The sequence below is a fragment of the Liolophura sinensis genome, chromosome 11 (assembly GCF_032854445.1).
Source record: "Liolophura sinensis isolate JHLJ2023 chromosome 11, CUHK_Ljap_v2, whole genome shotgun sequence".
NCBI lineage: Eukaryota > Metazoa > Mollusca > Polyplacophora > Chitonida > Chitonidae > Liolophura > Liolophura sinensis.
The window spans coordinates 7,921,530-7,949,470 of NC_088305.1; the positions used below are offsets into that span (position 1 = coordinate 7,921,530).

The following is a 27,941-nucleotide window of genomic DNA, read 5'->3' on the forward strand; positions in this document are numbered from 1 at the left end:
ACAGAAATAAAACCTCAAGTTCTGGGTTGTTTGGACCAGTGGCTTACATCCCATTTGGACTGCCCAGAACCTTGTGTTCTTTTTGTGACACTGTTTTATATGTGTGACTTTTTTAATTACATATATATGAATTTCTGAATGGAGTAAAGGTTATGATTTGATTGCAGTGAAATCGCATGTCCATGAACGTGGAATGATGAAATCCCAAAACGGTTCCTGAAATTTAAAAGAATGATTGTTATTTAATGGCAGAAATTGAAAAGACAGGTTGAATGTTACAATGCCAAAAACTGAAAGGACTGAAAAGATTGTTGTTTCAGTGACAAGAACTAGAAGGCTGACTGATGTTTCAATGCCAAAAACTGAAAAGACTGGTTGTTGTTTAACACCGGAAACTGAAAAGACTGTTTGTTGTTTAACGCCAGAAGCAGAAAAGACTGGTAGTTGTTTAACACTGGAAACTGAAAAGACAGGCTGTTGTTTAACACCAGAAACTGAAAAGACTGGTTGTTGTTTAACACCCGAAACAGAAAAGACTGGTTGTTGTTTAACACCCGAAAATGAAAAGATTGGTTGCAAGCCAGAAATTGAAAAAGACTGGTTGTTTTCTAAAGTCAGAAACTGGAAACATAGATTGTCACTTAATAATGTCAGACAATGAAAATAATCTAACCAAATGATGCAATTACAAGGTGTTATTATTATTTTGTGGGGGTGGCGAGGGTGGGGGGGGGAGTGGCTTCTACATACATATTTTTACTTAATATGTTTGATGGAAGTGAGCTTTCATGTTCGGGGAAACCAAAGTGTCCTGAGTGAACTACTGACAAACTTCCTGTCTTATAGCAAACTCTGGATTCGAACACACGGCCTAAATGGTCAAGGGTTTAATGGTCTCTGCAAAGTGCCTAATCCATCTGACCCAGAAAGGGGCCCTGAGAGGGACTTTAGCATGTCTAAGATTGCGATATCTGAATATCAGTGCTGTTCAAAGTCTGGCAGTTTTGACATTTGTCAACATAAAGAATATGCACAAAACTGCATGATTCTCATTTTCCTACAATGAAGTAAAAAGTCTTTCAACTAATTACTCCGTCGATTACCTTATGTTAGTCAAGAGCTTGGCTCTGATACTAGACTATTTACTGGCATTTACATTAGCCATCAACTCAGTTTCCTTCCACCATAATGCTGGTCGCTGTCATATAAATGAAAGATTCTTGAGTACGGCGTAAAACACCATTCAAATAAATAAATAAATAAATTAGCCATGAACTTGGAATTGATCCTAGAGTAGTCTATTCACTGGCCATTACAAGACAACATGAACTTGACGTTGATACTAGTGTCAGCTGACTGGCCTTCATGTAAGGGCACATGATACTTCAGACTCACATTGACGACGGGACAGGTGCGTCTGGCGTACCACTCCATGCTGTATGTACACATCAGCACCCCGTCCCCAATAAACAGCGCTACCCACAGAAAGACGTTCCAACTGCGACTAACACCTTTGTCTGTCAGGAAAATAAAACCAACTGCAAAGAAAGAAGTACCAAATGTTATGCACAGTGTTGCATTGTAATGTATAAAGGTAGTGTATATTGTGTAAAGTGTACTCTATGGTACCACTACAGCATTACTAACAATAGCAAAGTGATGTCCCTTTGAAGTATGGCAACACTAGTTCAAGTCACATTATGATGCATATGTGAAAATGATTTATTTATTCATTTATTGGACTGTTGAGTAACTCCATACCCAATTTTTTTTCTCTCTTTTTTGAACCAAATCAAGCTGTCTGGCCCTATGTGGGATAATCTGCAAGCAAGGTCATGGGTTTCGCCAAGCACAGTTCCCTACATAATGAATGGCCACAGTCATGTTAGTATTAACAATGAAGGAAACTGGAATGCTGAGTACAAACCACTGACCAAGTTACTGATGAACTTTCTCAAATGTGACGAACATACTTGCACACCCTGTCGGTGGAGAACGGTTGCTCTTCATTGAACATTAGGCTGTGCCAACGGCCTCAAGGGCTTCATTAGTACTGATCATATCAAGGTCCCATTGGCAATGAAAGCCAGAGACGTTACACTGTGAAATTTAAGATGGGCTCTTCTGACCTAGCCATAATTACAAATTCAATCTCCAGTAAGATCTTTACTTTGACTGATTCTGTTAAACGTAATGACAGCACACTATTTTGGGTAATTCGAGACCAGTGACATGTAATAAATTCCAATTACATTGTAACATCAGATCATTTTTTTTTACCTAGTTCTTCCACGGTGCTAGGGGGCAGGTAATTTGCTCCTATTTAACTATTTACATGAACAGTCAGAATAAAACCCTAACTCAGGTAAAGTGACAAAGGGCCGTATTTCACCGTTTACGTGGGACAATCTGCTACACTATCGTCACTGCTCTCGTTCTACTCTCTGTGCTGTCAATCTTTTTTAATATTATTACTCTATGTACCAATCAGATCTACAAACACTTGGCGCGAAATAGAAAGCGTGTACTTACATCCTGCACCAGCAAACATCACATACAGGACTGGGTAAAAGAAGCCCATGGACACGGACAGGATGAACTCGTGGAAGACCGCTGAGATGAAGAAGACCATGCCCATGGCCAAGGCTCGGTACCGTGGTCCAAACAACTGACAAGACAAAACAAAACTACTACTGATTGATTAATTGATTTACTAATGTTTAAGGCCGTGCTCAAAAACACTTTACTTACATGATGGCCGTCAGGTTGATTTTGTTATTTTGATTGATTGATTAATTGATTTTTTATTTTATTTTTGCCATTCTTTAGTAAATGACATACCCAGAAAAACATAAAAGGTTCTGATTCTAAACTTTAATGGTGACATTGTGACTGTGCATAAAGAAATTTTAAAAGTGCAACTCAAAATGGGGCTTTCTAAGAGCTCTTCAATCTGAGCTTTTAAACAAACATTTATATGAAAACTTAACTTTTTATTGGTAAACCCTCATATTTTTGTTTAATTTGTATGTTGGCTTTATTACAACTTGATTAGTTTGGGCGGCCAACCGTTTTCCAGAACAAAAGTAAGTCAGGATGGCCCTGACGGCAGCGGCCAGAATTGTGGCGGGAGCACAACGAAAACGGGCAGGGCAGCCAGATTTGCCATTTAGTCTAAGTGACATTCACACAACTAACAGACTTTAGGTGGCTATGAAAGGTTTGTGAAACAGGTCTGAGAATGATGGATGCTCTAGCCTCTTCGCCTTCACCATGTACCATAAACGTTTTTGAAAACTAGCTAAGCCTATCGTGTAAGAAGCAATGCCAATCAGATTTGGTGGTAATAGCTAAAACGTACAGGACTGGCCTATTTCTCAAGTGAACCTGTTCTTCAAATACAGTTGTAACATAAAAATCATATATATCAAAAAATGGCCCATATAAATTTTGAAGTTACATGTATGTGGCTTGTTTTCAATCGGTTTCTGCCCTGCTGATAAAGATTTTTCAAAAAATTCACCAAATTTTATATCTCTTCAGTGGAATGGTTTAGTAGATTTAGTGGTATGGCCAAAATGTTTTTGTACTGACAGACAATGTCATTCAACAACAACACATTACAAGAAACAGCTATGCACAACTCACGTAATAAAAATCTTTGTAGATGTAGCTGTACAGCCAATCATGGACCACAACATTCCAGGTTCGGTAATAGTTTGCAAAAGTGGTTGAATTCCACCAATCCTGTAATAACCCAGAAAAGAATGAAGTTCAATTAGAAACTGGTTGTGGAAAGACAACATGATGATCAGGTATTTAAATAATGAATATTTATTTATTTATCTGATTGGAGTTTTATCCCATACTCAAGAATATTTCGCTTATACGATAGCGGCCAGCATTATGGTATGAGTAGAGCGGGCAGATCAAAGGGGAAACCCACGACTGTGCAGAGATTAATGGTAGACCTTCCCACAAACGACTGGAGAGGAAGCAAACCTGAACTGGTTTTGAATTCTCAGCAACCGCATTCGTGAGATGCTCCCGAGTCATTGTGCTGCACTAGCATGCTAACTAGGCCGTGGAGGCCCCTTTTATGTACTAAACATAAAATTACCTATGACCGGAGGATTTACAAAATGTAGCTGTTGAACTATGACTGTAAAAATGTTCAGTACTTAAAAGGATGTACAGTATAGAATCGTTGCTTACTGGCTGATGTGAGAGACAGGCTATGTCTCGTCTGAGCTAAAATATAGGTACATGCATGGACTGATTATTGTTGAAAAAGTTTTGAGTAAAACCTCAGTGGACAAAGAGAGGGAAAATCAGTATCAATATTTCGTAATTATAGTTCTTACCTTATAAAAGAGTCTGTCTCCAAAACGCAACATTTCAGAAAATGCATTCAACCAGGAGTGTAATATTGCAAAAAAAGCTGAAAGAAAATGTAACACAAGAGGTTATTTGTTTGCCCTACAAGCTGCTAAATTCATACATTAGATGGCTGGTAAAAGCATACAAGCAGCAATATACACAAATTACCTCACAGATGGCTACCGCTGCAAACCATCTATTCAGGACATGTCAATTGTCTTATCAGATATTTTGACAATGACAAAGACTTAAATAGAAAATAAACGAACAACAAACTTGATGGCAAGGTCCACACACATATACCTTTTAAAAACAGAGTTATGTCCCTTCAAACTGAAATTTCATTACAAATCCTATTGCTTGAAACCTATGTCATTTTTGCTTCTGATTACAAGTAAGGCCTACATGTACATGAACTGACCTTAAAGTGTGCACTTGCCTAAGTTGTACATTTTGCCCAATTCTGAGGTTCACATGTGTTTTGAGGTTTGTTTCAGAGATAACGTCAGTGCTAACAATAACATTTTATAACACTTTGTTGTTTTAGGGAGGGGGCAAAATTTTAGCTCATTTACCATGTCAAAATTATAAATATCCAACATTACTATAGTATGGGAGTAGTACATGTAGCTGGCAAGGAGCCTATTGAATAAACTATGTCCTTGGGACTTCCTAATGTGGGGAGGTGCAGAGTAGAGTAAACATTCACCTATAAACAGGCAGAGTGTTCCCGGCAGCATACAGCCGAACACGGACAGCAACATGCGCTTCGGGGTCACATGATCCTCATTGAAGTTCCGAAACACCGGAACAATAAATCTCTCAAAAATATAATACGTGTAAAATAGACAGGCTAGCACCTGAGCAAAATTGGACACCACATAATTCCAACGAATCGTTTTTGTCCTGAAAACAATAATAATAATAATAATAGTAATAATTATAATGAAATTAAACAAAACATAAAATGCTCTTAAACATTTATTTCTTGTTTCAGTCTACATAAAAACAACCATGAGAAATGTACAGAAGCATGAAAAGCTATTGTGTCTTAGCATCAAAAAGCAAAAGAAAACAGGAACCCCGGCAATGTTAACCATATCTGTGAGAATACAACTGGTGTGAAAATATATACATAAAGCAAAGCTTACCTTGGATAAGAATCTCTATATACAAGACATGGGGCAAACAAAAAATATAAATATTTGGAGAAATCTGGACATGGTCCATCTTTGTTTTCAGCATTATCTTCATCTGTTAAAACAAAAAAAAAAAAACACACACACAAGGGATTAAGCACTACTTCAGAATCACCTTAAAATAGAAGTTTCGTCCGTCAATATGTATATCCGTAAGATTAACAAAAGACCCATACCCTGTCAAATCACAAAATCAACAGAAACCTGTAGGCTTTATTTTAGTTCTCAATGTCTCCCCAGTACCGATCCTCAAAAGCTACAGTTCTATTCAAACTCAAAAACAGCGCCAAAAGGCAATGAATTATTTCCCCTTAATTGTCAACCTCATTTCACCAAATAGTCAGCAGACAACATATTTTTCTGAACTCTCCCTATATTTTGTTTGGAAATATTTATTTATTTGATTGTTATTTGATGCCCTGTACTAAGCATTTTTCTGTTCAACGATAGTGGAGGAAATTGAAGTGCTTGATGTAAACTACTGACCTTTGGCAAGTAACTGACAAACTTCCCCAAATGACACAGGGATATACACACCACATTGGTGGGAAACAAGCTGTCTTCAGCTCACTGGCACCAAGGTCTCACAGGCTGTGACAGTGTGGTAATGTACAAATTCGAAGTTGAAGATTGGGTTGGAGCCTGCGCCTTACCTTCCCAGAGACTCAAAGGCTAGTGCCTTTAGTTTAACCACTTGGCCAGGGCCCCCCCCCTCTCTCTCACTCTCTCCATTTTTTAACTAGGTCTGGAGACATGTGATTTACACAGTTTGTGGAAGAGATCCGTCAAGAAAATCTGCTTTATAAGAACATAAGTCTTAGTTCATGTACCTTTGCCGTGTTTATAGCGAAGTGCCTTTGGTATGTTTTCTCGTACGAAAGCATGGACCTTCATCACCAGGCGAAGCTACAACAGAAGTAAGGGAGACCATACATGTAGAAATGTGGAAGGTATTTAAAATACATGTAGCACAATGACGTGGTCTTCCAACTATTTCCTGAAAAACATTTTAAATAATTCATACAAGACCACAGAATTAATATGTGTACATCTTAAAACCATGTTTCAGAAGAATATGTACTAAGAACTAAACCTAAACGTAAGACCTAACATACAACTCGCTCCCACCCCCACAATCCCTACCACACGCCACATAACTTGTCATAATACCTCACCTTAATTCGTAACAGCTAAATAGGATCTGTATAAATTTAAAAGTGTTGTAACCTATCCAAGTTAAACTTTCCAATGATATTGACTTCTAAAGGTATTGGAAAGCCTGCATTAACTCAGCAATACAAATAAAGGGGCACAACTATGTTTTCTCTTCTTTTATTTGTGTACATGGGAGAATCTAAGGTTGGACATGCCTTCCTTATTATTCAGTAGATAACACCTGATCATATGACACTGCGGACACTGGTCAGATTTTTCCCCAAGAATACATCGACTAGGGCCTTTGTGGCCGCGGTGGTTAGTGTGACTCCCCTAAAACTATCTGCGCACACATCCTTCTACTTATTACAGAAAGCAACATCTCTAACGTGACAGACATCAAATTCTTCAAAGAAACCCTACATAGTTGTATACAAGGACATAGGAAGTTTACCTGCTCCGTGACCACAATAACGGCTGATGCTGGTGGTAGGTGGTTCTCAAACACAAATGTCACAGGTAACACCAGGAATGCTACTTGATAGATGACAAACGCAGACAGCCAAATGTAGTCCTGCACACCTACAGACACACACATACACACACACATGAGGTAAGCTACAGCTTCTTAATGGAAACCGTAGTATATAACACGCTGAAGTACATATAGCAGTATATATAGTCCAAATTTTCTGACCATAACATTTATGTATTTATTTAATTGGTGTTTTACGCCGCACTCAAGAATATTTCACTTATGCGACGGCGGCCAGCATTATGGTGGGAGGAAACCCACGACCATCCGCAGGTTGCTGGCAGACCTTCTCACGTATGGCTGGAGAGGAAGCCAGCGTCTGGCTATTAGATAAGCTACAGATAATTTGTGTATAGACTTTGGCTTTATGTACAGCAGTTTTATATGGTCTCTTCCAGGCTAAAGACCCACCTCTGGGAACTGTCAGTCTGGCTATTAGATACGCTACAGATAATGTGTACAGATTTTGGTGTTATGTATACACAGCACTTACGGACTCTGCCTGGCTTTCTTCTTGTGGACCAGAAATAAAAGAGTGGGTAGACCAACAGCAACGTGGTAAGATGCATCACTACCCACAGAGCCATCACCTTAGGGTACTGCCCAAACGCCCAGGATATGAGATCAAAACTAAGGCCAATACGAGACAATGACAGGCTGTAAGATCCAGTTTCACTGCAAGGGAAAAAAAAAACTTTTCTGTAAATCCTTTTGCAACAATTCCACCTACATTTTTTTTTTAAATATCTGTGTACATATATTTAATTCATTTTAGTTCCTACTTTTGAACTGGAATATTCTTGAATATTTTCAACAGTTTTGAAACCATGTTTAGAACACTTGTTAGTTCAGTTTATCAAATCATTCAACTGTCTTAATTTGTAAGTGTCTGACGTCATTCTGGGCGCATTTATTTTCGACACCACTTCATCTGTCTTAGCCAAACTGTAATCTAAAGGCCTGGACCCTCAATCAAATAAAAAGCTATTATAATTTATTAACCTCAATGTTTATTTCCTTAATTATATAATTTATTTTATTTATTTATTTATTTATTTATTTATTTAATTATATAATTTCATTTTACAAAAGAATGAGCCTCAGTAGAATGGTTTACTTGCTCCTAAGTGATTTTAAATTCAAATCTTCTAGATACACAACTCCTGGACTTTTCAACAAAGCTATCAAAAAACTGAAGCTTACCTTCCTTTTTCAATGATGTCATAAACTACAGTGTTGAGGCTGAACACTATGAGAATGGCGACAAAGATGTGATAGATTGTTCTGATGTGGTTGATTTCCAATAACTCCCTGGAACAGAAAAGGCAGACATTAAAATCATTTGACTGTCTCTGATTACTGGGTCACAAGAGAATCTCCACAGAAAATGAAGCTGTATTTATCTGTTTTTGATCGAGTACAGAGTGAATAATTCAACTTTATTTGATTGCTGTTTTACGCTGTACTCAAAAACATTTCACTTGTATGAGGGTGTTGAGATGAATCCGGGCACAACCCGCAGGAAACCCACAGGTTGCTGGTGGACCTTCCCACATACAGCCAGAAAGGAAGTCAGCATGGGCTGGATTTAAACTCACCACCACCGCATTGGTGGGACCTCTCACCATAATGGTGGTCACCACTATATAAGTCAAATATTCCAAGAGATAGAGCATCGATCAAATAAATAAATAAACTAATGAATATAAAGACAAAATCATTTCTGTGGACTCACGTTAAGACAGATCTTCGTGTGACATAAACTTTATCTGGCAAATGGCCTTCTTTAATCTTCTGTTTACTGTAAAAGCAAAAAAAAGAAAAAAAGAAAAAAAAAGACATGAATATTTATAATGTAATTAAAACACTTAATTAATTAAATACCCATACCACACATAAATATAGTGCTACCAACACTACCAATACTCCCAGAATGTTTGGTTAGTCCAAGACCCAATGCAATTTCAATATCATGCAAGGAAAAAAAGAAATGAGCAACCATTTAAGGACATATACAAGTACAACTTTTGAATTATTTACGTCTCTGATCTAAGGTTTAACAATGTACATTATGATGGGAAGGTGAAACAAAATATTTCTAGTACTAAATATCAATGCGTGAATAACATATTACCAAGATTATCATTTTAAATTATGACCTTACATTTAAAACCAAATTTGAAAACTTGTAGTTAAAGAAAGCAGCGGAAAAGGTAAAGTCTGGAGTCCTAGAATAAATTTAAAATGGCATGGAAAGCAGTTAAAGGCATCCACTTTTTTTTATTTTTCTTAGAGAGTAGTTGCAATATTAAAGCAAACCAAAATGCAATGCTATGCCAACAAATGCCCCCCAAAATGTTAATGGTGCAAGAAACAAAAATTCTGTGCTGCTCAGCGTTTATATTTCATCCAAATAAAGCTGCAAAAACCAAAGCCCCATGGCTGATGAGATCAAAAGAAAAGCAGGCAATTTGATTAAAAGATGGCTCCACTTAGGGACCTGCAGTTTTGAGGGCATGACTGTGCCACATGTAGAATAATTCCACCATGAACTTCGACCTACAAATTAGACGGCACATGTGGATGTATCCATGATAGCTTACACTGTCAGGAAGCTAATGTGGTACGAGCAATCCACACAGGAATCCATGGTCCTTGACATCTGACACTATAGTTTTGGTGATATGCAAATGTTTCACAAGGAAACTAATAAATGTGAAACATCTCACAAGGAAATTAATAAATGTGAAACATTTCACAAGGAAACTAATAAATGTGGAACATTTCACAAGGAAACTAATAAATGTGGAACATTTCACAAGGAAACTAATAAATGTTGAACATTTCACAAGGAAACTAATGACTGTGGAACATTTCACATGGAAACCAATAAATGTGGAACATTCTGTTATTTAAAAAAAATGTCTACAAATATTGTGTAAGCTAGTTCAATTTGTTATGCTTCCTACTAAAGCTATATTTGTTAAAATATCTAAAAAGATTAAAATATGTATAAAGATCCAGACTAATATTCATTTTGCTCCCATCGTTTGTGGACAACCTGCAGATTGTCAACATTGGAGTGATGGAAGGACAATGGGTATAGAGCATGGACTGACAGACAATGTTTAGCACATGGCTAAACCACCATTGTACGAAGAGGGCACTGGAGAGGAAAAAAAAAAATACCGTAGATTTGTTAACACTGGTTCTAATACACAATCCACTAAAACACTTCATGTTTATTCTGTATGTTGTACATTGTACTTTGCATGTACGCCACGCCCCGTCACAATACAGTCAGTAAGTTTTATGACACTGGGGGCATTGTACAAGCTATGATTGTACAAGCTATGATTGTACTTTGTACAGGCAAGCTAAAAAATAAACAAACAAAACTCAATCATTGGTGAACTTTTAGGTCAAACAGTAATGCAGTAATCTATTTTTTTTTTTATTACCCCTGATAATCATGTTTAACAAAACATAACTTGTGGCTTTGTCACAAATGGTTAGTCAGTGAAAATAAACACAAAGAGGGATTCTGGCCAGGTACAGCCAATATGGGAGTAAAGCTAGATCACTCAAAATTAACATTAACCCTCTACCTGCATTTTATTTACATGATATAGGGGATATTAAAACCAGTGAAGGTTAAATACTGCAAATGTTATTTGAATGAAAGGTGAAAATGATAACCTACAGGTCAAGTGAGCTATCATTTCCACCATGTTATTCAACCTTCACTGTGCAATACTTTATTCATTATTCATGTTCAGACTACATGATTTTGTGTACCTGAACAGTTTCACATGTGTGTTGAATGCTTTTAGCTGTAGGCCTTCTGAGACTTGTATATATATATATATATATATATATATATATATGTTTTTTATATATATATATATATATATAGGGCAAAGTCAAACATGATATCCTCTCTTCTTGAGTGACCTACTTGTATGAAGGTTAAGTTCACCTAACTAGTAATATGTCGTTGTTGCACTCAGCTCAGGCTGGAACATCACAAAGCAAAAATTAATATTTCTTTTTTTGGCATCATGGCATCTGGGTGTGAAGTATCAAAAGGTAATAACAAATGTGACATCTGACAGCTGAAATAACACTTTTACACAGGACAGAAATCCTGATATTCACTTAAATGTATATCTAACTTTCAACTAAGCACGTGTAAGTATTGCCTATACACGTGCATGTATGTGTAGATGAAGTATTCAACAGACTGGCCACCACTCACATAGGTACACGTTAGTGTATGTATCGCATTTCAGTCGCGATGATTTCATGGAAATATCACCAGCGAGAAATGATATTCTCCGCCATTCTGTGTTTTAGATGATTGACAGTAAGCTGATGGGACGATATGGCAAATCCCAGATCCCAAGAGAAAACACGTCCAAGTACTCAATACGGCGTCTACAGAAGCCTGAACATAAATGAAACCGCAGATTTTCATGAAAAAAAAAGACATCGTTTTTGATATATGGAGGGTATAACTATTAATGGCAAGCAGGTGTGAGGGATCAGAGAACTGGGGAGGCAGATCAGCAGGTGTCACATTTGTCTCTTCTTTACCCAGCAGGCCAAGCTTTTAAAGCAGGATCTGTACTCCATCAACACCTGCACAAATTTGCGTCGATAAGTTCACCTTTAAAGACAATTTTGCTTTCCAGCCCCAACCTTTGTATACATGTACATGCATGTTGATAAAAAAAAAAGGGAGACAGCACTACGTCAACTTCGCATATATGACATGTATTCTGAATTTTGAAATAAATGGATCCGTGTATCCGTGTAATCAAGGACACAACTACAGTGCACATGTACTTGTATATCATAGTTGTTAACATTTCCCATCTTTGTATTTTATTTCTTTTCTTCACTACCCATTTTTATCTGATTCTTTCACGTGTTAAGAGGAAGCCATTACGCCATCAGCCTATTAACGGCAAGGCTACATGTAGCAAATCATTCATTACAATAACAGTCTTGACACTTAACTCTTTTATCACTGGTAAAAAAATAAATATAATACGTGTGTGATTTGTTAAAAGTCTAGTCTTGTTCCAGAGCCACAACGACTCCCTCATCTTCCATCATTTATCCATCTCGAAATTTATTTGTTTTGTTTTTTTCACGCCACACTCAGCACTATTTCGCTTACAAAATGGCATCCAGAATTACAGTGGGCCCCACAGGCCCTGAGGGAAAACCCACAACCATTTGCTTGATCGTCAGTAGGCTACTCAAAATAACTTTGTGAAACCCTTTTGTTTTTCAGGCACCCTTGTTTACCCCCCCCCCCCCACCCAAAAAAAAAAATCAATCAATCAAAAATAGTTGCCTAACAGTTCTGACAGGTCATATGACATAACAGGACAGGACAGGATTCAAACTCTCCCACTTCAATTTACTTAATTCCAATGTATTTGCTAACAGAGCCAAACCCTACCAACACCAGTCAAACTGAGAGTTAAAGGTGCTTGGATAGCATGTGTTAGTATAAAACAAACAGGTGAAAAGCCCTTTAGAGTACATGTAGTAAAAGAAAGCACAGTTACCCCAGGGATCCAAATATATACTCTACCATTCTTTCTCATTTTTAAAATGCTTGTGATTTGCATATGTGCTGTCAGGAAAGAAAGCAATGTTAAAAGAAATAAGATTAATGTTAAAAACGGCAATCATACATTTAATTAGGCACACATAAACAATTTTTAAACCAATATTAAATCATATTTTTACCACAATTCGGAGAGAAGTTTAGGCTTTTGATTGGTCAATCTGCCTTGAATCAGCTATTGTATTGGCTGAGCAGGTGAGGAAGATAGCCTCCTATCTTGGATATTTTTTTCTGTCTACCTACACTGTCATGGACGTATGCTTCAGCCAATAGCAACACTCATGACTCTGTACTGATCAATAACGTTACATTTAAACAAACAAACAGTACTTAGCAAATCAATATTCCCTCAGGGGAACATACATGTACTTGATTTCCTGTATTTGACATAAAAATCTATCTCCTAAAAGTGCAATTTTTAACTTTTTTCAGAGCGAAAAAAAAATTCACAAAACATTACTTTTAGCACTTACACGCATTAAAGTACGTTTTCTTTTTTTCTAGTAGGACATCATCTTATCTTTCAGGCCATTAAACCACAAATCTCAATTCTCAGATCAACAGAACTCTCAGAATCGGGCAAAATGATGAAATCATGGCCAACATTTTCGATCAAATAGAGTATTTAATAAGTTCACATGAGCTCTGCAGCTCCTAACAATACTGTACATCTGTCAACAATCACGAGGGCTGCACACATATACAGTACAATGTATTTTCCCTAGTGTGTTGTTTTGGGGAATGTATATGTTCGTGTATGTTCATATTAAAGGGTTTTACAAAGAACCAAATGTAACCGAAGACAGTGCGTGAAATGCCTTTTGCCTTAACCATAATCTGAAAGTCGGGGCAGAAAAAATATAAACTGAACACATTTACTTTCCCACTAATTCAGGATAGAAAAGACGTTTACTTTCCCGATATTTCTGCATAGAAAAGAGATTTACATTAAAGTTCCACAAATACATGGACTGATTTTGAAGTCTTCTGCTGATGGATCATGGACAAACTTTTGAACATGCATGTTCACAATATCATTTGGTTAATGTAGGCACACGGGTAAAAAATGCAACCTGCCTTCAAACTGAGTATTAAAGTAAAAGAAAGCTAATATACAGAGTCAGCTTCATTATACAGACAAATGAAAACTATGCGTAAAAATACTTTCATTCATTTTTCCAGACCTTTTTGAGAGTGTTGAAAGGCATTAAAATACTTGTAAACTATGGTGACTTTATGAAACATACTGACAGTAGTGAAGAACTCTGACGGCACATCACCTTTTTTCCTCATGTTCACCAGAAGGAAGTAATTTTTGGGAACATTATTTCAGTAATCTTTCACTCATGGGTAAAAAGATTCATTTCAACACTCATTGTCGTGATTACAGTTGGATAAACTTCTTGTGACATCACAGTTCCTAGCCTCTGACATTGTCTGATAGTATGGTCCATAAAGCTCACCACAGAACCCAAATGTTCGAGCACTTTTAACTCTTTTCACAAAAATCTAAGAAAATTAATTAAAGTATATTTATGCGTAAGTTTAAGCAATCTACTTAGTGATGCCTACTTTGATTTTTAGAGGTCTTCTCCTGTGAAAGAAATCTTGTGTTTTGTGGACATCTTCTGTGAATATATCCACATATTGACGTTCATGCATTTGCCATTCTTAAATACAACGTTCATCTTAATACATGCACATGCACCTGGTATCTAAAGCCATTTTCATGTCTAAACGCATGTAAGCTGTAAATTTTTGAAAACTGGTTTTGAAGAGCTACTTTTAGTGGCATGCCCTGGGAAATTAATAGTGATTAACAGTGTAATTAATCTTACAAATGTACATGCACGCTCCTAACATGCATGCAAAATTCATGGAAGGTAAACGGTCTGGAATGACCGAAATACTCCACAAACAGCCTCGAAAATGTGGAACCTGGGCCACATGAACAGCCGCCCCACCTGAGCCTTTATACTGATACAGGTCAACCAGTCGTTGCACCATCCCCTTAACACCTAGCGAGGAAGTTACAACTTCCTCTTTTAAGGTCTTAGATGTGATCCGACCCAGGATTGACCCAGATTCTACTGTCCCCGAAAGCAACAGGCTTGGAATGACCCCCACTACATGTACATGTGCCTTTTGGATGGAGTCATGTATGAACCCATCCTACATGTGCCTTGTCGATGGAGTCATGTATGCACCCATCCTACATGTGCCTTATGGATGGAGTCATGTATGCACCCATCCTACATGTGCCTTGTGGATGGAGTCATGTATGCACCCATTCTACATGTGCCTTGTGGATGGAGTCATGTATGAACCCACCCTACATGTGCCTTGTGGAAAAAGTCATGTATGAACCCACCCTACATGTACCTTGTCGATGGAGTCATGTATGAACCCATCCTACATGTGCCTTGTGGATGGAGTCATGTATGAACCCACCCTACATGTGCCTTGTGGATGGAGTCATGTATGAACCCACCCTACATGTGCCTTGTGGATGGAGTCACATATGAACCCATCCTACATGTGCCCTGTGGATGGAGTCAGGTATGAACCCATCCTACATGTGCCTTGTGGATGGAGTCACATATGAACCCATCCTACATGTGCCCTGTGGATGGAGTCATGTATGCACCCATCCTACATGTGCCTTGTGGATGGAGTCAGGTATGAACCCATCCTACATGTGCCTTTTGGATGGAGTCATGTATGAACCCATCCTACATGTACCTTGTGGATGGAGTCATGTATGAACCCATTCTACATGTGCCTTGCGGATGGAGTCATGTATGAACCCACCCTACATGTGCCTTGTGGATGGAGTCATGAATGAAACCACCCCACATGTGCCTTTTGGATAACATATCTCACTCAAAAGTTAAGCTTGTTTAAAGTCACACATTGGGCTTTACTCTGATTGACTGATCCACCTTATTAAGCTTTATAGGACGACTGGAGAGCTTTTTGTGAAATTTGATTGGAGTCTTTTCAGAAAAACGTAAGCACTGGCATCAAAAGTATCATCTTTAAAGCCTTTAGTTGCTTTTGAAAGTGCATCTTTGGTTTGGCACGGCATAAGTACATTAACAGGATAACAAACGTCTTGACATTAAGTTGCTACTGAAACAATGATATCTGGATTCAAACATACAAACTCATGGGTCAAGGACCTGGTGTTCACTGAGAGCCAGCATTTCAACCAATCTGAGCCAATGAGGTACGCAATATTTGTATTACTAGACACATTACCAATAAAAAAAGGCTGACACAAATCAACATATTTGTACCTCATACTGGAGGACTTCTGCCAATTGCCTGCCAGACCATTCTGTTCTATCTGCTCCACTTCTGTGATGAAGGTGTCAAACAACTCATTCAGTTCCGAGTTCAATTTGTTCACCAATTCCCCTTGAAGTGCCTGATGAAAATGAAATAACCAACGCTGTTACTGAAAACTCTTAACAATAAATTGCCTGTATTGTCAAGTATATGCACATTTAGATGTTTATTCTGCATCAGACAAAATAAGTACTCCACTGAACTCTCTTTGGACAACAACGGTCATTTGGGCAACGTGTATATCCCCAGGGGAAACCCATGATTATCCAAAGATTGCTGGCAGACCTTCCCACAAACCACCAGAGAGGAAGCCAGTATGAGCTGGACTTAACTGCAGTGTAATGACCCAGGAGTTTCTCACCAGTGCGGTAGCTCTGAGTTCAAGTCCAGCTCATGCTGGCTTCCTGTCCGGTTGTACGTGGGAAGGTCTGGCAGCAACCTGTGGATGGTCGTGGCTTTCCCACGGGCTCTGCCCAGTTTCCACCCACCATAATGCCGGCCGCCGTTGTATAAGTGAAATATTCTTGAGTGCGGCGTAAAACACCAATCAAATAAATAAATAAATAAATAAAGACACAGGCAGCGTGTTTGCCCAAGTTCCATGTACATGTACCTTACCTGAGCTTGATCTCTTATTCGCTGAAGGTTCACCTCCTTCATTGCTCTGTTCTGTACTGGGCTGGCCACTCCTGAAAAACAAAAAAAAGAAGATCGACTGAATGACATGAATGACTCATCAATCAAATTGATGGAACATCTCAGAAAAAAAAAAATCGATTTTCAAAAGCACCAAAGAGAAATTAGCGACTGGACACTGTTAAAACTGAGAGGTTTTATGCCTACATGTGTAGGTACATGTGTACTAGGCCAGAAACAAAAACCACCTACCACAACAAACATACATGCATATATGTGCAAGTCGCAGTACACGTACCTCACCTGTTAGTGTATCGGAGATCCTCAACAACTTTAAACACAGTGCATGCACCAGATAAACTGCCGTGGACATTCATGCATATGCAGTATGCAATGTCCTGCTGGCAGAGGTGTTAGTCTGCTAGTTAATGCGCAGGAGACACCTGACATTATAAAGCCCATCCGCTTTTCTGGCACAGTAAAAAGTCACGAGGACTCCTCATAGTTCCTGGTCATTTAATTATTCTAATTCTTCATGGAGATAAGGGGCATGTATGTTTTACATCCGCAAGATTTAGTCTTCTAACACAATTAACAATTAACAATCTGCTGAGTTTTGTGCCAGTTCTTTTTCTTCCTTTACTTTGAGGCTGAGAGGATTTCTCTCTGAAAGTTACCCCCCCATCTGTGTGTTTACAAATGTGCATGTAAGTAGATTTCGTCGCACATGTCAATGACCAGGGCACATCTGGGCAGACTGTCACATCATGCTAAACACATCTGTGCACGGATGTAAATTTTTTAACCCTAAATGCTCATGTGTCGTTTACACCTGTAGAAAGCAATGCTTAAATAATATTTTCGATTCTCGTGCTCACACACAACATAGGGCGTGAAAACAAAGCCTCCAAAATGTCTATTGTAACTTTGTACATTCAATGACTGATAAGCCAGCAGGTTTTATTTATTTGATTGGTGTTTTACGCCTTACTCAAGAATATTTCACTCATAACACGGCGGCGAGCATTATGATGAGAGGGCACAGAGCAGGGCCCCGAGGAATCCCACGACCATCAGCACACTGCTGGTAGGCCTTGCAATGTACAACCAGAGAGGAAGCCAGCATGAACTGGACTTGAACTCACAGCCACCACATTGGTGAGAGGCTCCAGGGTTGTTGTGCTGCACTTTCACACTAACCAATTCAGCCATGGAGGCCCTCCCAGAGAATTCAAACCTTGATATGTATCTCAATGCGACAATGATCTTCTTTGAACCAAAGGACATTCACAACAAAAAAGAAAACTAACTAAAAACACCTGATAATGAATGAAAGAAAAACTGACTATCCAACACACTTTGTCACAAGATTTTGTGGAAGGCCACACACACGCACAAAAAAAAACAAACAATTTACAGAAACTCATTTCACCAATCAAACCACATAATACTAATATTCCTTTCTTTAAAAAGTTCCTGTTTCAGCATACACAACAGGACTGACAATAACAACAACCAATAGTAAGCGAAGTATCCAACTCACAGTCAAGGGCTTCAATCGGTAAAACAGTATCAAAGTCAAATTATTAAAGACCAGCTTCATTAATAACATCAGTAGTATCACAGTCTCCTGAAATTATATATATTATTGTAACGTTTCAAAAAATTACCTGGATGCAAAAGTACATGTATCCAAGTTTTGGTTTTACACCAACTGTTCATACATGTATAAATAGAGTGGTGACATTAAAACTGTCCCATGTTTATCTACTCTCCCACGCCAGTGGTTAAGTGACTCGCTTCATCAGGTAACAGATGTAATTGTAGGGGGCTAACTCAAGAGTGCGCTGAACAGAGACAATAAACCTCATTTGGTTTAAAAACAAGATCTGAATTTACATCACAAAACAGGGTTTTGAATGTACTAACAGCTGTTATTCTACATGTACAGGTGAACAATTAAAATAGCTCAACACATGTACACAATTTGTGTGTGTGTGTGTGTGTTTTTTTTTTTGCGGGGGGGGGGGGGGGGTAATATAAGCAACACTCTCAACACTATTTCAGTCCTACCACAACAGTGTGTCCATGTACAAGTAGCAAGCCTGTTTCAATGCCCACAGATTTATAGTGCTGCCTCACTGGAATATCACAGCAAAGACACTTTGAAAAGAAACCGGATGTATCCTAATATAAAAGTGCAAAGAAAAGCCTTGTTCCTAGTAGGCAAATTTGGCCTTAAGCAACACATAGTCCTGTACTTTGCAGCCACACTGTTCTGCTGTTATTAACCAATGCGCCTGTAATTGTAACATATATACACATTTTCTCTTTTCTCACATTGTTAACCTATCTAACATGTTTAATGAACAACACATTCATATCTCCACTTTTCTGAAGAAAAAAAAAGGTTGAAAAATATAATTAATAGCTTTCAGCACTGCTAACATGTATCCCCAAATAAGGAAAATTACAGTACATTCATAACAATTGAGTAGTCCTAGACTGCTGACATCTTACATATATCATAACGTCACTGCGTATTATTTTTTCACATTTTTTATTTATCCAATTCTGCTCTAATAAACAAGCTGCTAGAGGCAGAAAGCTAATTGCTACTCTCTAATTTAAAGCACTAAAACACAGTGTGATAATAAAACTCTGAGGTAAACTGACACTGTCAAAAAGCTGTATTTCACCAGTTACGAGCAACCACTTGCGTTTAAAATGTGTGTACACTTACAGATAAATATATTGCAGATTTAAAGTGAACATGACGTCTTCCATTATATATACAAAGCAAAATGATATCGGACACAGCTATCACACAAGAAATATGTAAAAGAAAAAAGTTTTGAAAGCCCAAAAGATGAAGTTCAGCATTTGGGATATAGCACTGATGGACAATTCTTAGTAGTCATGTTGTAGAAGCCCTTATGAACTTGGCCAATTGCTAGTGCTGAAAATGTCACCTGATAATTGGCCATCACATCAAAAATCCTATTAGCTCTCAATCAGTGGAGTTTCTTAAAGTGGATAGACAGGTAGATGCAATAAATTGGATTTTGCAGTTAAGTGTTAAACTGATGCATTTTGGGTCGCACATTTATGGGCAGGGAATTGAAAACAGCTGAAGGTGAGCTGGTAAGAGAACTGCCTCAAGAGAGTCACTGCTAGAAGAAAAATATTGCGACTGCATTAGTTTTCCTTTGCAAAGATTCATTACGAAAATATCTTCCAGAAATCTGAATGAAAGAGTCTGTTATGAATCAGACGATCCTGCTATGTTCTATAAAAACCCTGAAGTCGGTACAGCCCTCTAGGCCAAATGCTTACACACATGCAGGACGGGGATGAGCAGGACCACTAAAACACAAGACTTGCGTCCATAAACATAACCCTGATCGAGTGGCACACTAAAGAAGCATCGGCTCTTTGAACATGGAACAGAATTTACACTCTTTGGTTTAGTATCAGGCGTTTTTGTTTAATACTGATATTACGGGACAGCTCCTTGGTTTTGTGACGTCACTCTAGATAGCTAGATCATGGTAAAATAGAGTCACCAAATGAGTGCCTAGGTACTACAGGTACATCTATATAACTTGTATTTATTGGAATGGTGTTCTACGCCATGCTCAAGAATATTTCACTTATACGATGGCGGCCACCCCTATGGAGGGAGGAAACCGGGCAGAACCTGTGGGAAATCCACGACCATCCACACATAATTTGTATTACCTTACTCCTGGTCTTTGTATAATGTGTTGTCCAAATCAGCTCTTTTCATACTGTCGACAGGAGGCCTATCCCTGTCTGTACACTTATTCCAAAGTAGGTCTATACATCAATAACCCACCTCCACACTATTGCATAATCCGCATCTACATGTACCTGGTCAAAAAATCAATAAGATCAATACGATGTAGGCTAGTCTATGGCCTATCCATGCCTTCAACAGATGGTCATGGTATTGATCATGAGTTCTGGTTTAGCTAGTGCATATATATACAGCAGGTATATCACTGCTTTTCACTATTAAAAAATGTCACTAAAAGAACAGGAAAACTTAGTGGAACTGACCACCAATGGAACATGGGTACATTGTAATTGCGTATGCCTCTCTCCAAGGTCCTTTGACATTTTGTACAAGTGCTGTAGAGCTTGTCTGCTTATTGTGTTCAAATTTATCAGCCCCTATATTCAATTCTACCTACGAACTATGCTTACGCAATGGACTGATGCTTCTGAATACGAGCTGGTGACATTCAGCATGAACCAGTACAAGCATGACAAGTCTGAAATGGCCTGGCGGTTAGTCCGCTGACTTGTACCTCAGTTCCGTATTATATATGATACACATGCGGGTAACCCCAATCCCGGTGATCCGGTCACAGAAACGGTCACAAAATGAACGCTCTTGCACGTACAACCATTACATGTATGCACATGAAATTACACAATATTTAACCCGCTATAATATTTAGACGACATTGCCATCACAACAGCCCCATGATGATAAAAAAAAAATACATGTTTACCTGTTAAGGCAGATGCTCTATTTAATGTAGCTTCCCGCAGGCTTAGCAGACTGTCACTGGTTTCTAGTTCAGGTTTATAGTGATATGCCACAGGTTAGGTCAATATTATTCTAGACAGTCTGCATAAATTTGTGTCAAGGGCTTGAGATATGGCTAGCTGTGTTTACTCTTTTTGTTAATAAAGTAATATCAAATCTCACAAGTGCATTTAAGAATCCGATACATGTAGAAGAAGAACTGCAGACTGAAAACTGATGATAACAATACAAGTTTGATTTCCAGTTTTTTGGAAATCCACAGACATGTACTTGTACCTTATACATGTTTTACATACATATATAAGTACATATACAAGAACATAAGTACACATACATGTAGCTACATGTACACATGTAAACGTACCGGCCTTAAGGCACAGGTCAAATAATAACAACCTTTGTGCTGTTTCAATTAAGGTTGTACAAGCTGGCCATCTAGGACAGGAAAAACACACTTCAAATTCTACCATTTCTTTCCTCAATTTCTCTGCATCCAAGAAAAGTATGTCCGGTATAACCAAACATTAGGACACACTCTCAGAATATTTATTTTGTTAATATATTTGATTGGAGTTTTACGCCGTACTCAAGAATATTTCACATATACAACAGCAGCCAGCATTATGGTGGGAGGAAACTCGGCACAGCCGTGGGAAAATCCACGACCATCCGCAGGTAGTTGCAAGACCTTCCCACCTACTGCCGGAGAGGAAGCCAGCATGAGCTGGACTTGAACTCACAGCGACCGCATTGGTGAGAGGCTCCTGGATCATTACACTGCACTAGCGCGCTAACCAACTGAGCTACAGAGGTCCCCCACTCTTAGAATAAACATGAAAAGCAACCAGCGGATGGTTGTGGGTTTCCCCCGGGTTCTGCCCGGTTTCCTCCCACCATAATGCTGGCTGTCGTATAAGTGAAATATTCTTGAGTACGGCATAAAACACCAATCAAATAAATAAATAGATAAATAAACATGAAAAATATTAAAGTCCATCATATACATACATGTCTTGCTTATACTTGTGCAAATGTACTTTGATATATATGAATTTAACGTAAAATAAAGCATATTTTTACGTTCGTATAATATGCAAGACAATTACTGTACGAGGGAGAGTTGGATTCAAGTTTGTTACGTCAGCGGTCTTTTAATGAATGGACAGAACTGTAACTTCATAGCCTATGCATTCAACTGTAACTGCATAGCTATACTTTCAACTGTAACTGCATAGCCTACACATTCAATTGTAACTGCACAGCCTATACATTTAACTGTAACTGCTTAGCCTATACATTCAACTGTAACTGCATAGCCTATACATTCAACTGTAATCACATAGCCTATACACTTAACTGTAACTGCTTAGCCTATACACTCAACTGTAACCATAATTCTAGTCACCTCAGTTTACAGAACTGTGACAAAATTAATGCCCATAAATGTATTTAGTAAAAACACATGTATATGGCTGAAGATTAGGACTGCTATATCTTTAGTTGATTTGGGTTTTGTGTCCTTTAGCTGTGTTAAGTAGGATATACCAGAGATTTTTGGCCAAAAAATCAATACTCACTAAATAAAGGCAAATTCTCCATATTTTCCACGAACAGCTCAAATTAGTGCCTTTCAGTATATGTCAGAATCATGTCTGTAAAGTTTATACTGTTAAAAAGGGGGGGGGGGGGGAATTTTGATTTTACACAGAATTTGTCATTTATTCATATAAATTAATTGAATCAATGTTTTGCCAACAATCTCTGGTATAGTGTGATTAATCGTCATTCAGCAGTTTTCACTAGCATAGATCTATACATATGTTACGCGTGACAGCCATCAGTTTCATAATTGGAGGGAACCACAGTTCCTTTAGCAACTGACTGACAAATGTTCTCACACGATGTACTTATATACGTGACGGCGTACTATCAGTTTATACGTAGTAACTCAGTGACAGGATACGCAAATATGAGGATTATTGATACCATATATTGGCTTATCCTATCACCGAGTCACCATGTAGCAAATTTATCCTGCAAAGGCCCCATCAGTTCAGCGCAGGAGACTGATGTATAGGTGAATGGCTTCAGCGATGTGACCATTGTTGGACATCAAAGGGAGATAACCTACTCAGTAGACACATTTGACTTTGTCTGCAGGATTTGAGAATTCCCCACATGACCGTTGTTGTCCAATGAGTATTTTGTCTGATGCAGGATAAATGTACGTGTACAGTACATCATGTATTGGTAGAAGGTGACTGGTCTGCGGAGAACTTTGTAAGTCCATCTACGTTTACGTGTTTTCTGATAAAGAGAATGTGTAAAATTAGTCATTACAGGCATTCACACTCCAGACTTCAAATACTGCAATTCTTCAACGTTTCCAAGGTGTTTATTCCAGCATATTCTGAAGACATTTTTCTTTACTATATTTTTTTACAAAAGTGTACCTCTTGTGAAGCCAATCCAACTAATGTCTCCAAAATCAAATTGTAAGTGTGCATAAACTGCGCTGAAAGCTGCTCTTTCATGTGTGAAATAGGTTGAGGACTTTAATAGTATATTTAATCTGTTTATTTGATTGATGTTTGTCATTCTGAAGAAAGTTCTACTTATGCAATGGCAACCAGTCTTACATACATGTACATGTGAATTAGGTGGAGGAAACCACAGTGCACAGTGCTCTAGTCTGACCATTTATAACAACAAGTTATGATGAACATTATCATGTCACATACAGATATGCACAGCCTACTTGTGGAAGAGTCTTCAATTTATTTATTTATTTGATTGGTGATTTACGCCGTACTCAAGAATATTTCACTTATATGACGGCGGCCGGCATTATGGTGGGTGGAAACCAGGCAGAGCCCGGGGGAAACCCACGACCATCCGCAAGTTGCTGACAGACCTTCCCACTTACGGCCGGAGAGGAAGCTGGACTTGAACTCATTGGTGAGGCTCTTGGGTCATTGCGCTGCGCTAGCGTGCTAACCGGCTGAGCCACGGAGGCCCTGAAGAGTCTTCAACATACATGTACAACAGACTATGCAAACAGCCACAAAAGTGTCATCGACCTCTTACTGTAAGCAAAGAGGCGTGAACAGTGAGATGGAGAATGCACAAAAACCATTATCCAAGGTAAGGATTGAACCACACTTCCTGCATTTGCCTTCACCACTTGTCCAATAAACAGGACGCATGCTTGATCTTGAAGTAGGTTAGTATTTTATGTTCAAGTGAATGGATTGCTCGATAAACATCTTTGTGTAGCCATGGAGGTTTGTCAGTAGGGTTGTAACATATATAGTTGTACATTCCACACTATCGACTAGGCAATTTAATACATGTAACTTAAAAGTAATAGGGAAAAGACAAGTTTTATCAGAAATGGACACTTTATTTATTTGTATATATATATGTATTGATCTGATTGGAGTTTTACGCTAAAAGGCTCCACATAAGGACGAATTAGGGTATCGGATAATCGTTCTCCCTGAATTCTCAGTGAGGACATCAAAGTTTTGATCACCCCTATCCCATAAATCGATCAACTCAAGCTTACACATTTTGTGCAGCCTTGTACTGTGCGTTCTTTTGAACGCCTTTTCTGTAATCCACGGGACGTCACCCTCTAGATAGTTGTGTGGGAACCCCAAACCCACATACTAAATTAACAATCTGATTACAGAAAAGTACTCAATGGCAGTATTTCATGGTACATATATCCATGTTGCCATGTAAAGATAATGGGCCCCAATGTACAATCTACAGGTTTTCTTCATTTTAAGAATCAGGTTTGATCATATTTGAAAGAAAACTTATACAGAGAACTGTCATACATATGTATTCATTTTAACAATATACTTTGATTGGTTTTAACGTGGTAATAGCGTTAATTAAAATATTAATCATTAAATTACAGCCGATATTCTGTTTTGAAGTCATTTTCAAAATGTGCGCCTACAACTCCTCAGAGGTGTGAACATTTATTTTGGGATTATGAAACGAAACATTTCATTGGTCACGCAATTTTTGCTGAGCCAATCATAGGTCACATTGCGTATAAGTACATGTAGCCTACGCTCACCGACTCCAGCAGCAATTTTCATTTTACCGACATCGGTGATCAGTTGTTCTTCTATTTAAACCGGCATAAAGTTTGTGCGGATTTTCCTGTAAGAGAAATAAATATAGCTATTTGTGACCTACTGAGAACACATTGTACTTGCCAACACGTAAAATTATCTTTCCCCTGGAGTTTACATGGTGATCGGCAATTCGTTCCCCTGAATTTACATTTAGGAGATCGACAGGTGATCGCCCGGTTCGATCACCTCTTATATGTCGAGGTCTGCGCTATACTCAAAAATATTTCACTTATACGATGGTGGCCACTGTTATGGTTGGTGGAAACTAGGCAGATCCGGGGGGAAACCCACAACTACCCTCAGGCTGCTGGAAGATCAATTCACAGCGATCACACCAGTGAGAGGTGTCCTGATGTCAATGTGCTGTGCTGTGCTGGCTAACTGCTATGCCACAGAGTGAGTGAGTGAGTGCTTGGGGTTTAACGTCGTACGCGACAATTTTTCAGCCATATGACGACGAAGGAATCCTTATGGTGCATGTACATGTAATGTGCCTCCTTGTTGCAGGACGGATTTCCATCACTCTTTTATTTAGTGCTGCTTCACTGAGATGACTTACCAAAGGCAAGTAAGCCTCCCCGCCCGAGCCATTATACTGATAGGGGTCAACCAGTCGTTGCACTATCCTCTTCATGCTGAACGCCAAGCGAGGAAGTTACAACTTCCGCTTTTAAATTCTTAGGTGTGACTGGATCAAGGATTGATCCTGGATCTACCGGTCCTGAAGCGGTAGCTCTACCAACTGTGCTATCCGGGCCGGTGCTATGCCACAGAAGCACTGAGATTACGATCACAAAATCGTGTGTGGCAGTGGGAAGGGGAAATGTTACCCCGTCGATTTGACCAGCTAGAAGTAAATGGAGTGCTTATTACAGCTGCAATCTGTTCTCCACCACTCCTGCGAAGGGCTTGGTCCTGACTAGGGGTTGAGCACCCATGAAGATGGCATATCAAATTATTTCTCAACTACAAGTTAGAGAATCCGCACTAGCATACACTGTAGAAGAGAGGCTTTCTTCTAATAACCTTTAAGGGATTCAAAAAATCTTTCTGAAGTAGGGCATAAAGGCAACTCAAGGAAAAGTTTACATCTAAAGTTATATACTGCTATTATGTTAAACTGGGGTTCATAATCACTGCGCCCCCCCCCCCCCCCCCCAACCAGGCCCACAGCCCCCCACACCACCACCCTTCCCAACCCATTATAAGAATAATTTATTGTTATGATGACCATCACCTGTCTCATTTAGGTTTGGAGTAAACAAGACTGAATCTAGAGGATCTCATGGTTTTCTCACCACACTTCACCCAGAACAATACAAATCTCCAGACAAACATCACTTACATGGACAATTGTAATTAATCCAAAATACCAGCCCTAAATTACTAAACCTAAAACAACCTTCTCTCAATCAGCTGTCCTGATCCATTTATAGCAGTCAAAGAAGAACAAATTACAACACTTTAAAATTCAGGATTTGCACGTAATTAAAGTATATCACACATCACAACTGAACATGGAAGGTTGACATTAAATTTTAATTTAAGTGAACTCCTGGACTAAACAGAATTTTTGGAACTATCTTTTATTTGACATTTTCTTAAACCATGCACAGTAGTCCATCAAGATTATGCTATTTGTGAAACGTTTTACATTTACATACTGATGCCTCAACTTCATTATTCACTTCAATCTTCTCAATAGAACCCAGAAGGGCATAAAGAAAACTTGTACTTTTTAGTGCAGGTAAGTTTGGGTGCCATCTGTGCAGACCTCACTGAGATCAGTTTAATCACATTCAGAAATCTGTGGCGAGTTTTAACAGATGTCCATCAGTGTTAAACTGGTAAAAAATATGATGATTTTCATAATTCTAAAATAACACAGTCCATCATGTGCATGCACAGATGGGGACACTTTTTAGACTTAACTGGGTTAAAATGTGCGTAACAGCTGTCCAAAATGTATTTTATCGCGATACTGACACTCCTTCAATGACGTCACCGAGTCTCGCTGGAGTACATCTAAATCTCAGCTGGCCAGCTGTTGTTGTATACAAATGTCATTCGAATGGAGCATTAGTACTACAACTAGTCCCATTACAAAGCATACAGATGAAACTTGGACAACTTATCACATAAACAACGTCGGTGGATATTTATGTGAGAGCACGGAGTGTATAATTGTAACCTTAGACTTACCATGTTGTTTGATATCGCCATTTCCCAAACACTCTTGTAAACCGTGTGCGTTTTCCTCCGCCATTTTCTTCGCCATATCCGGATCATGTGACGGAAGCAGTTGACT

The 27,941-nt window shown here is 38.6% G+C and overlaps 1 protein-coding gene across 6 annotated transcripts; it reads right to left on the reverse strand.

The window, feature by feature from the left end:
- Positions 1–88: 88 nt before the first annotated feature.
- Positions 89–27,941, reverse strand: LOC135477406 (sterol O-acyltransferase 1-like). 6 transcript variants are annotated; one of them, XM_064757479.1, is made up of 16 exons: positions 27,836–27,941; positions 16,883–16,953; positions 16,213–16,343; positions 12,878–12,919; positions 9,005–9,070; positions 8,473–8,580; positions 7,763–7,944; positions 7,189–7,316; positions 6,410–6,485; positions 5,532–5,634; positions 5,090–5,286; positions 4,365–4,441; positions 3,649–3,747; positions 2,533–2,668; positions 1,396–1,538; positions 89–216 (listed from the first exon to the last, which is right to left on the reverse strand). In XM_064757479.1, the coding sequence occupies exons 1-16, from the start codon at positions 27,909–27,911 to the stop codon at positions 151–153; spliced, it is 1,701 nt and encodes a 566-aa protein (XP_064613549.1). In that variant the 5' UTR covers positions 27,912–27,941; the 3' UTR covers positions 89–150. The 6 variants fall into 6 exon arrangements, with proteins under 6 accessions (XP_064613549.1, XP_064613551.1, XP_064613553.1 ...); XM_064757481.1 differs by lacking the exon at positions 27,836–27,941 and adding an exon at positions 25,573–25,609; XM_064757483.1 differs by lacking the exon at positions 27,836–27,941 and adding an exon at positions 21,442–21,595.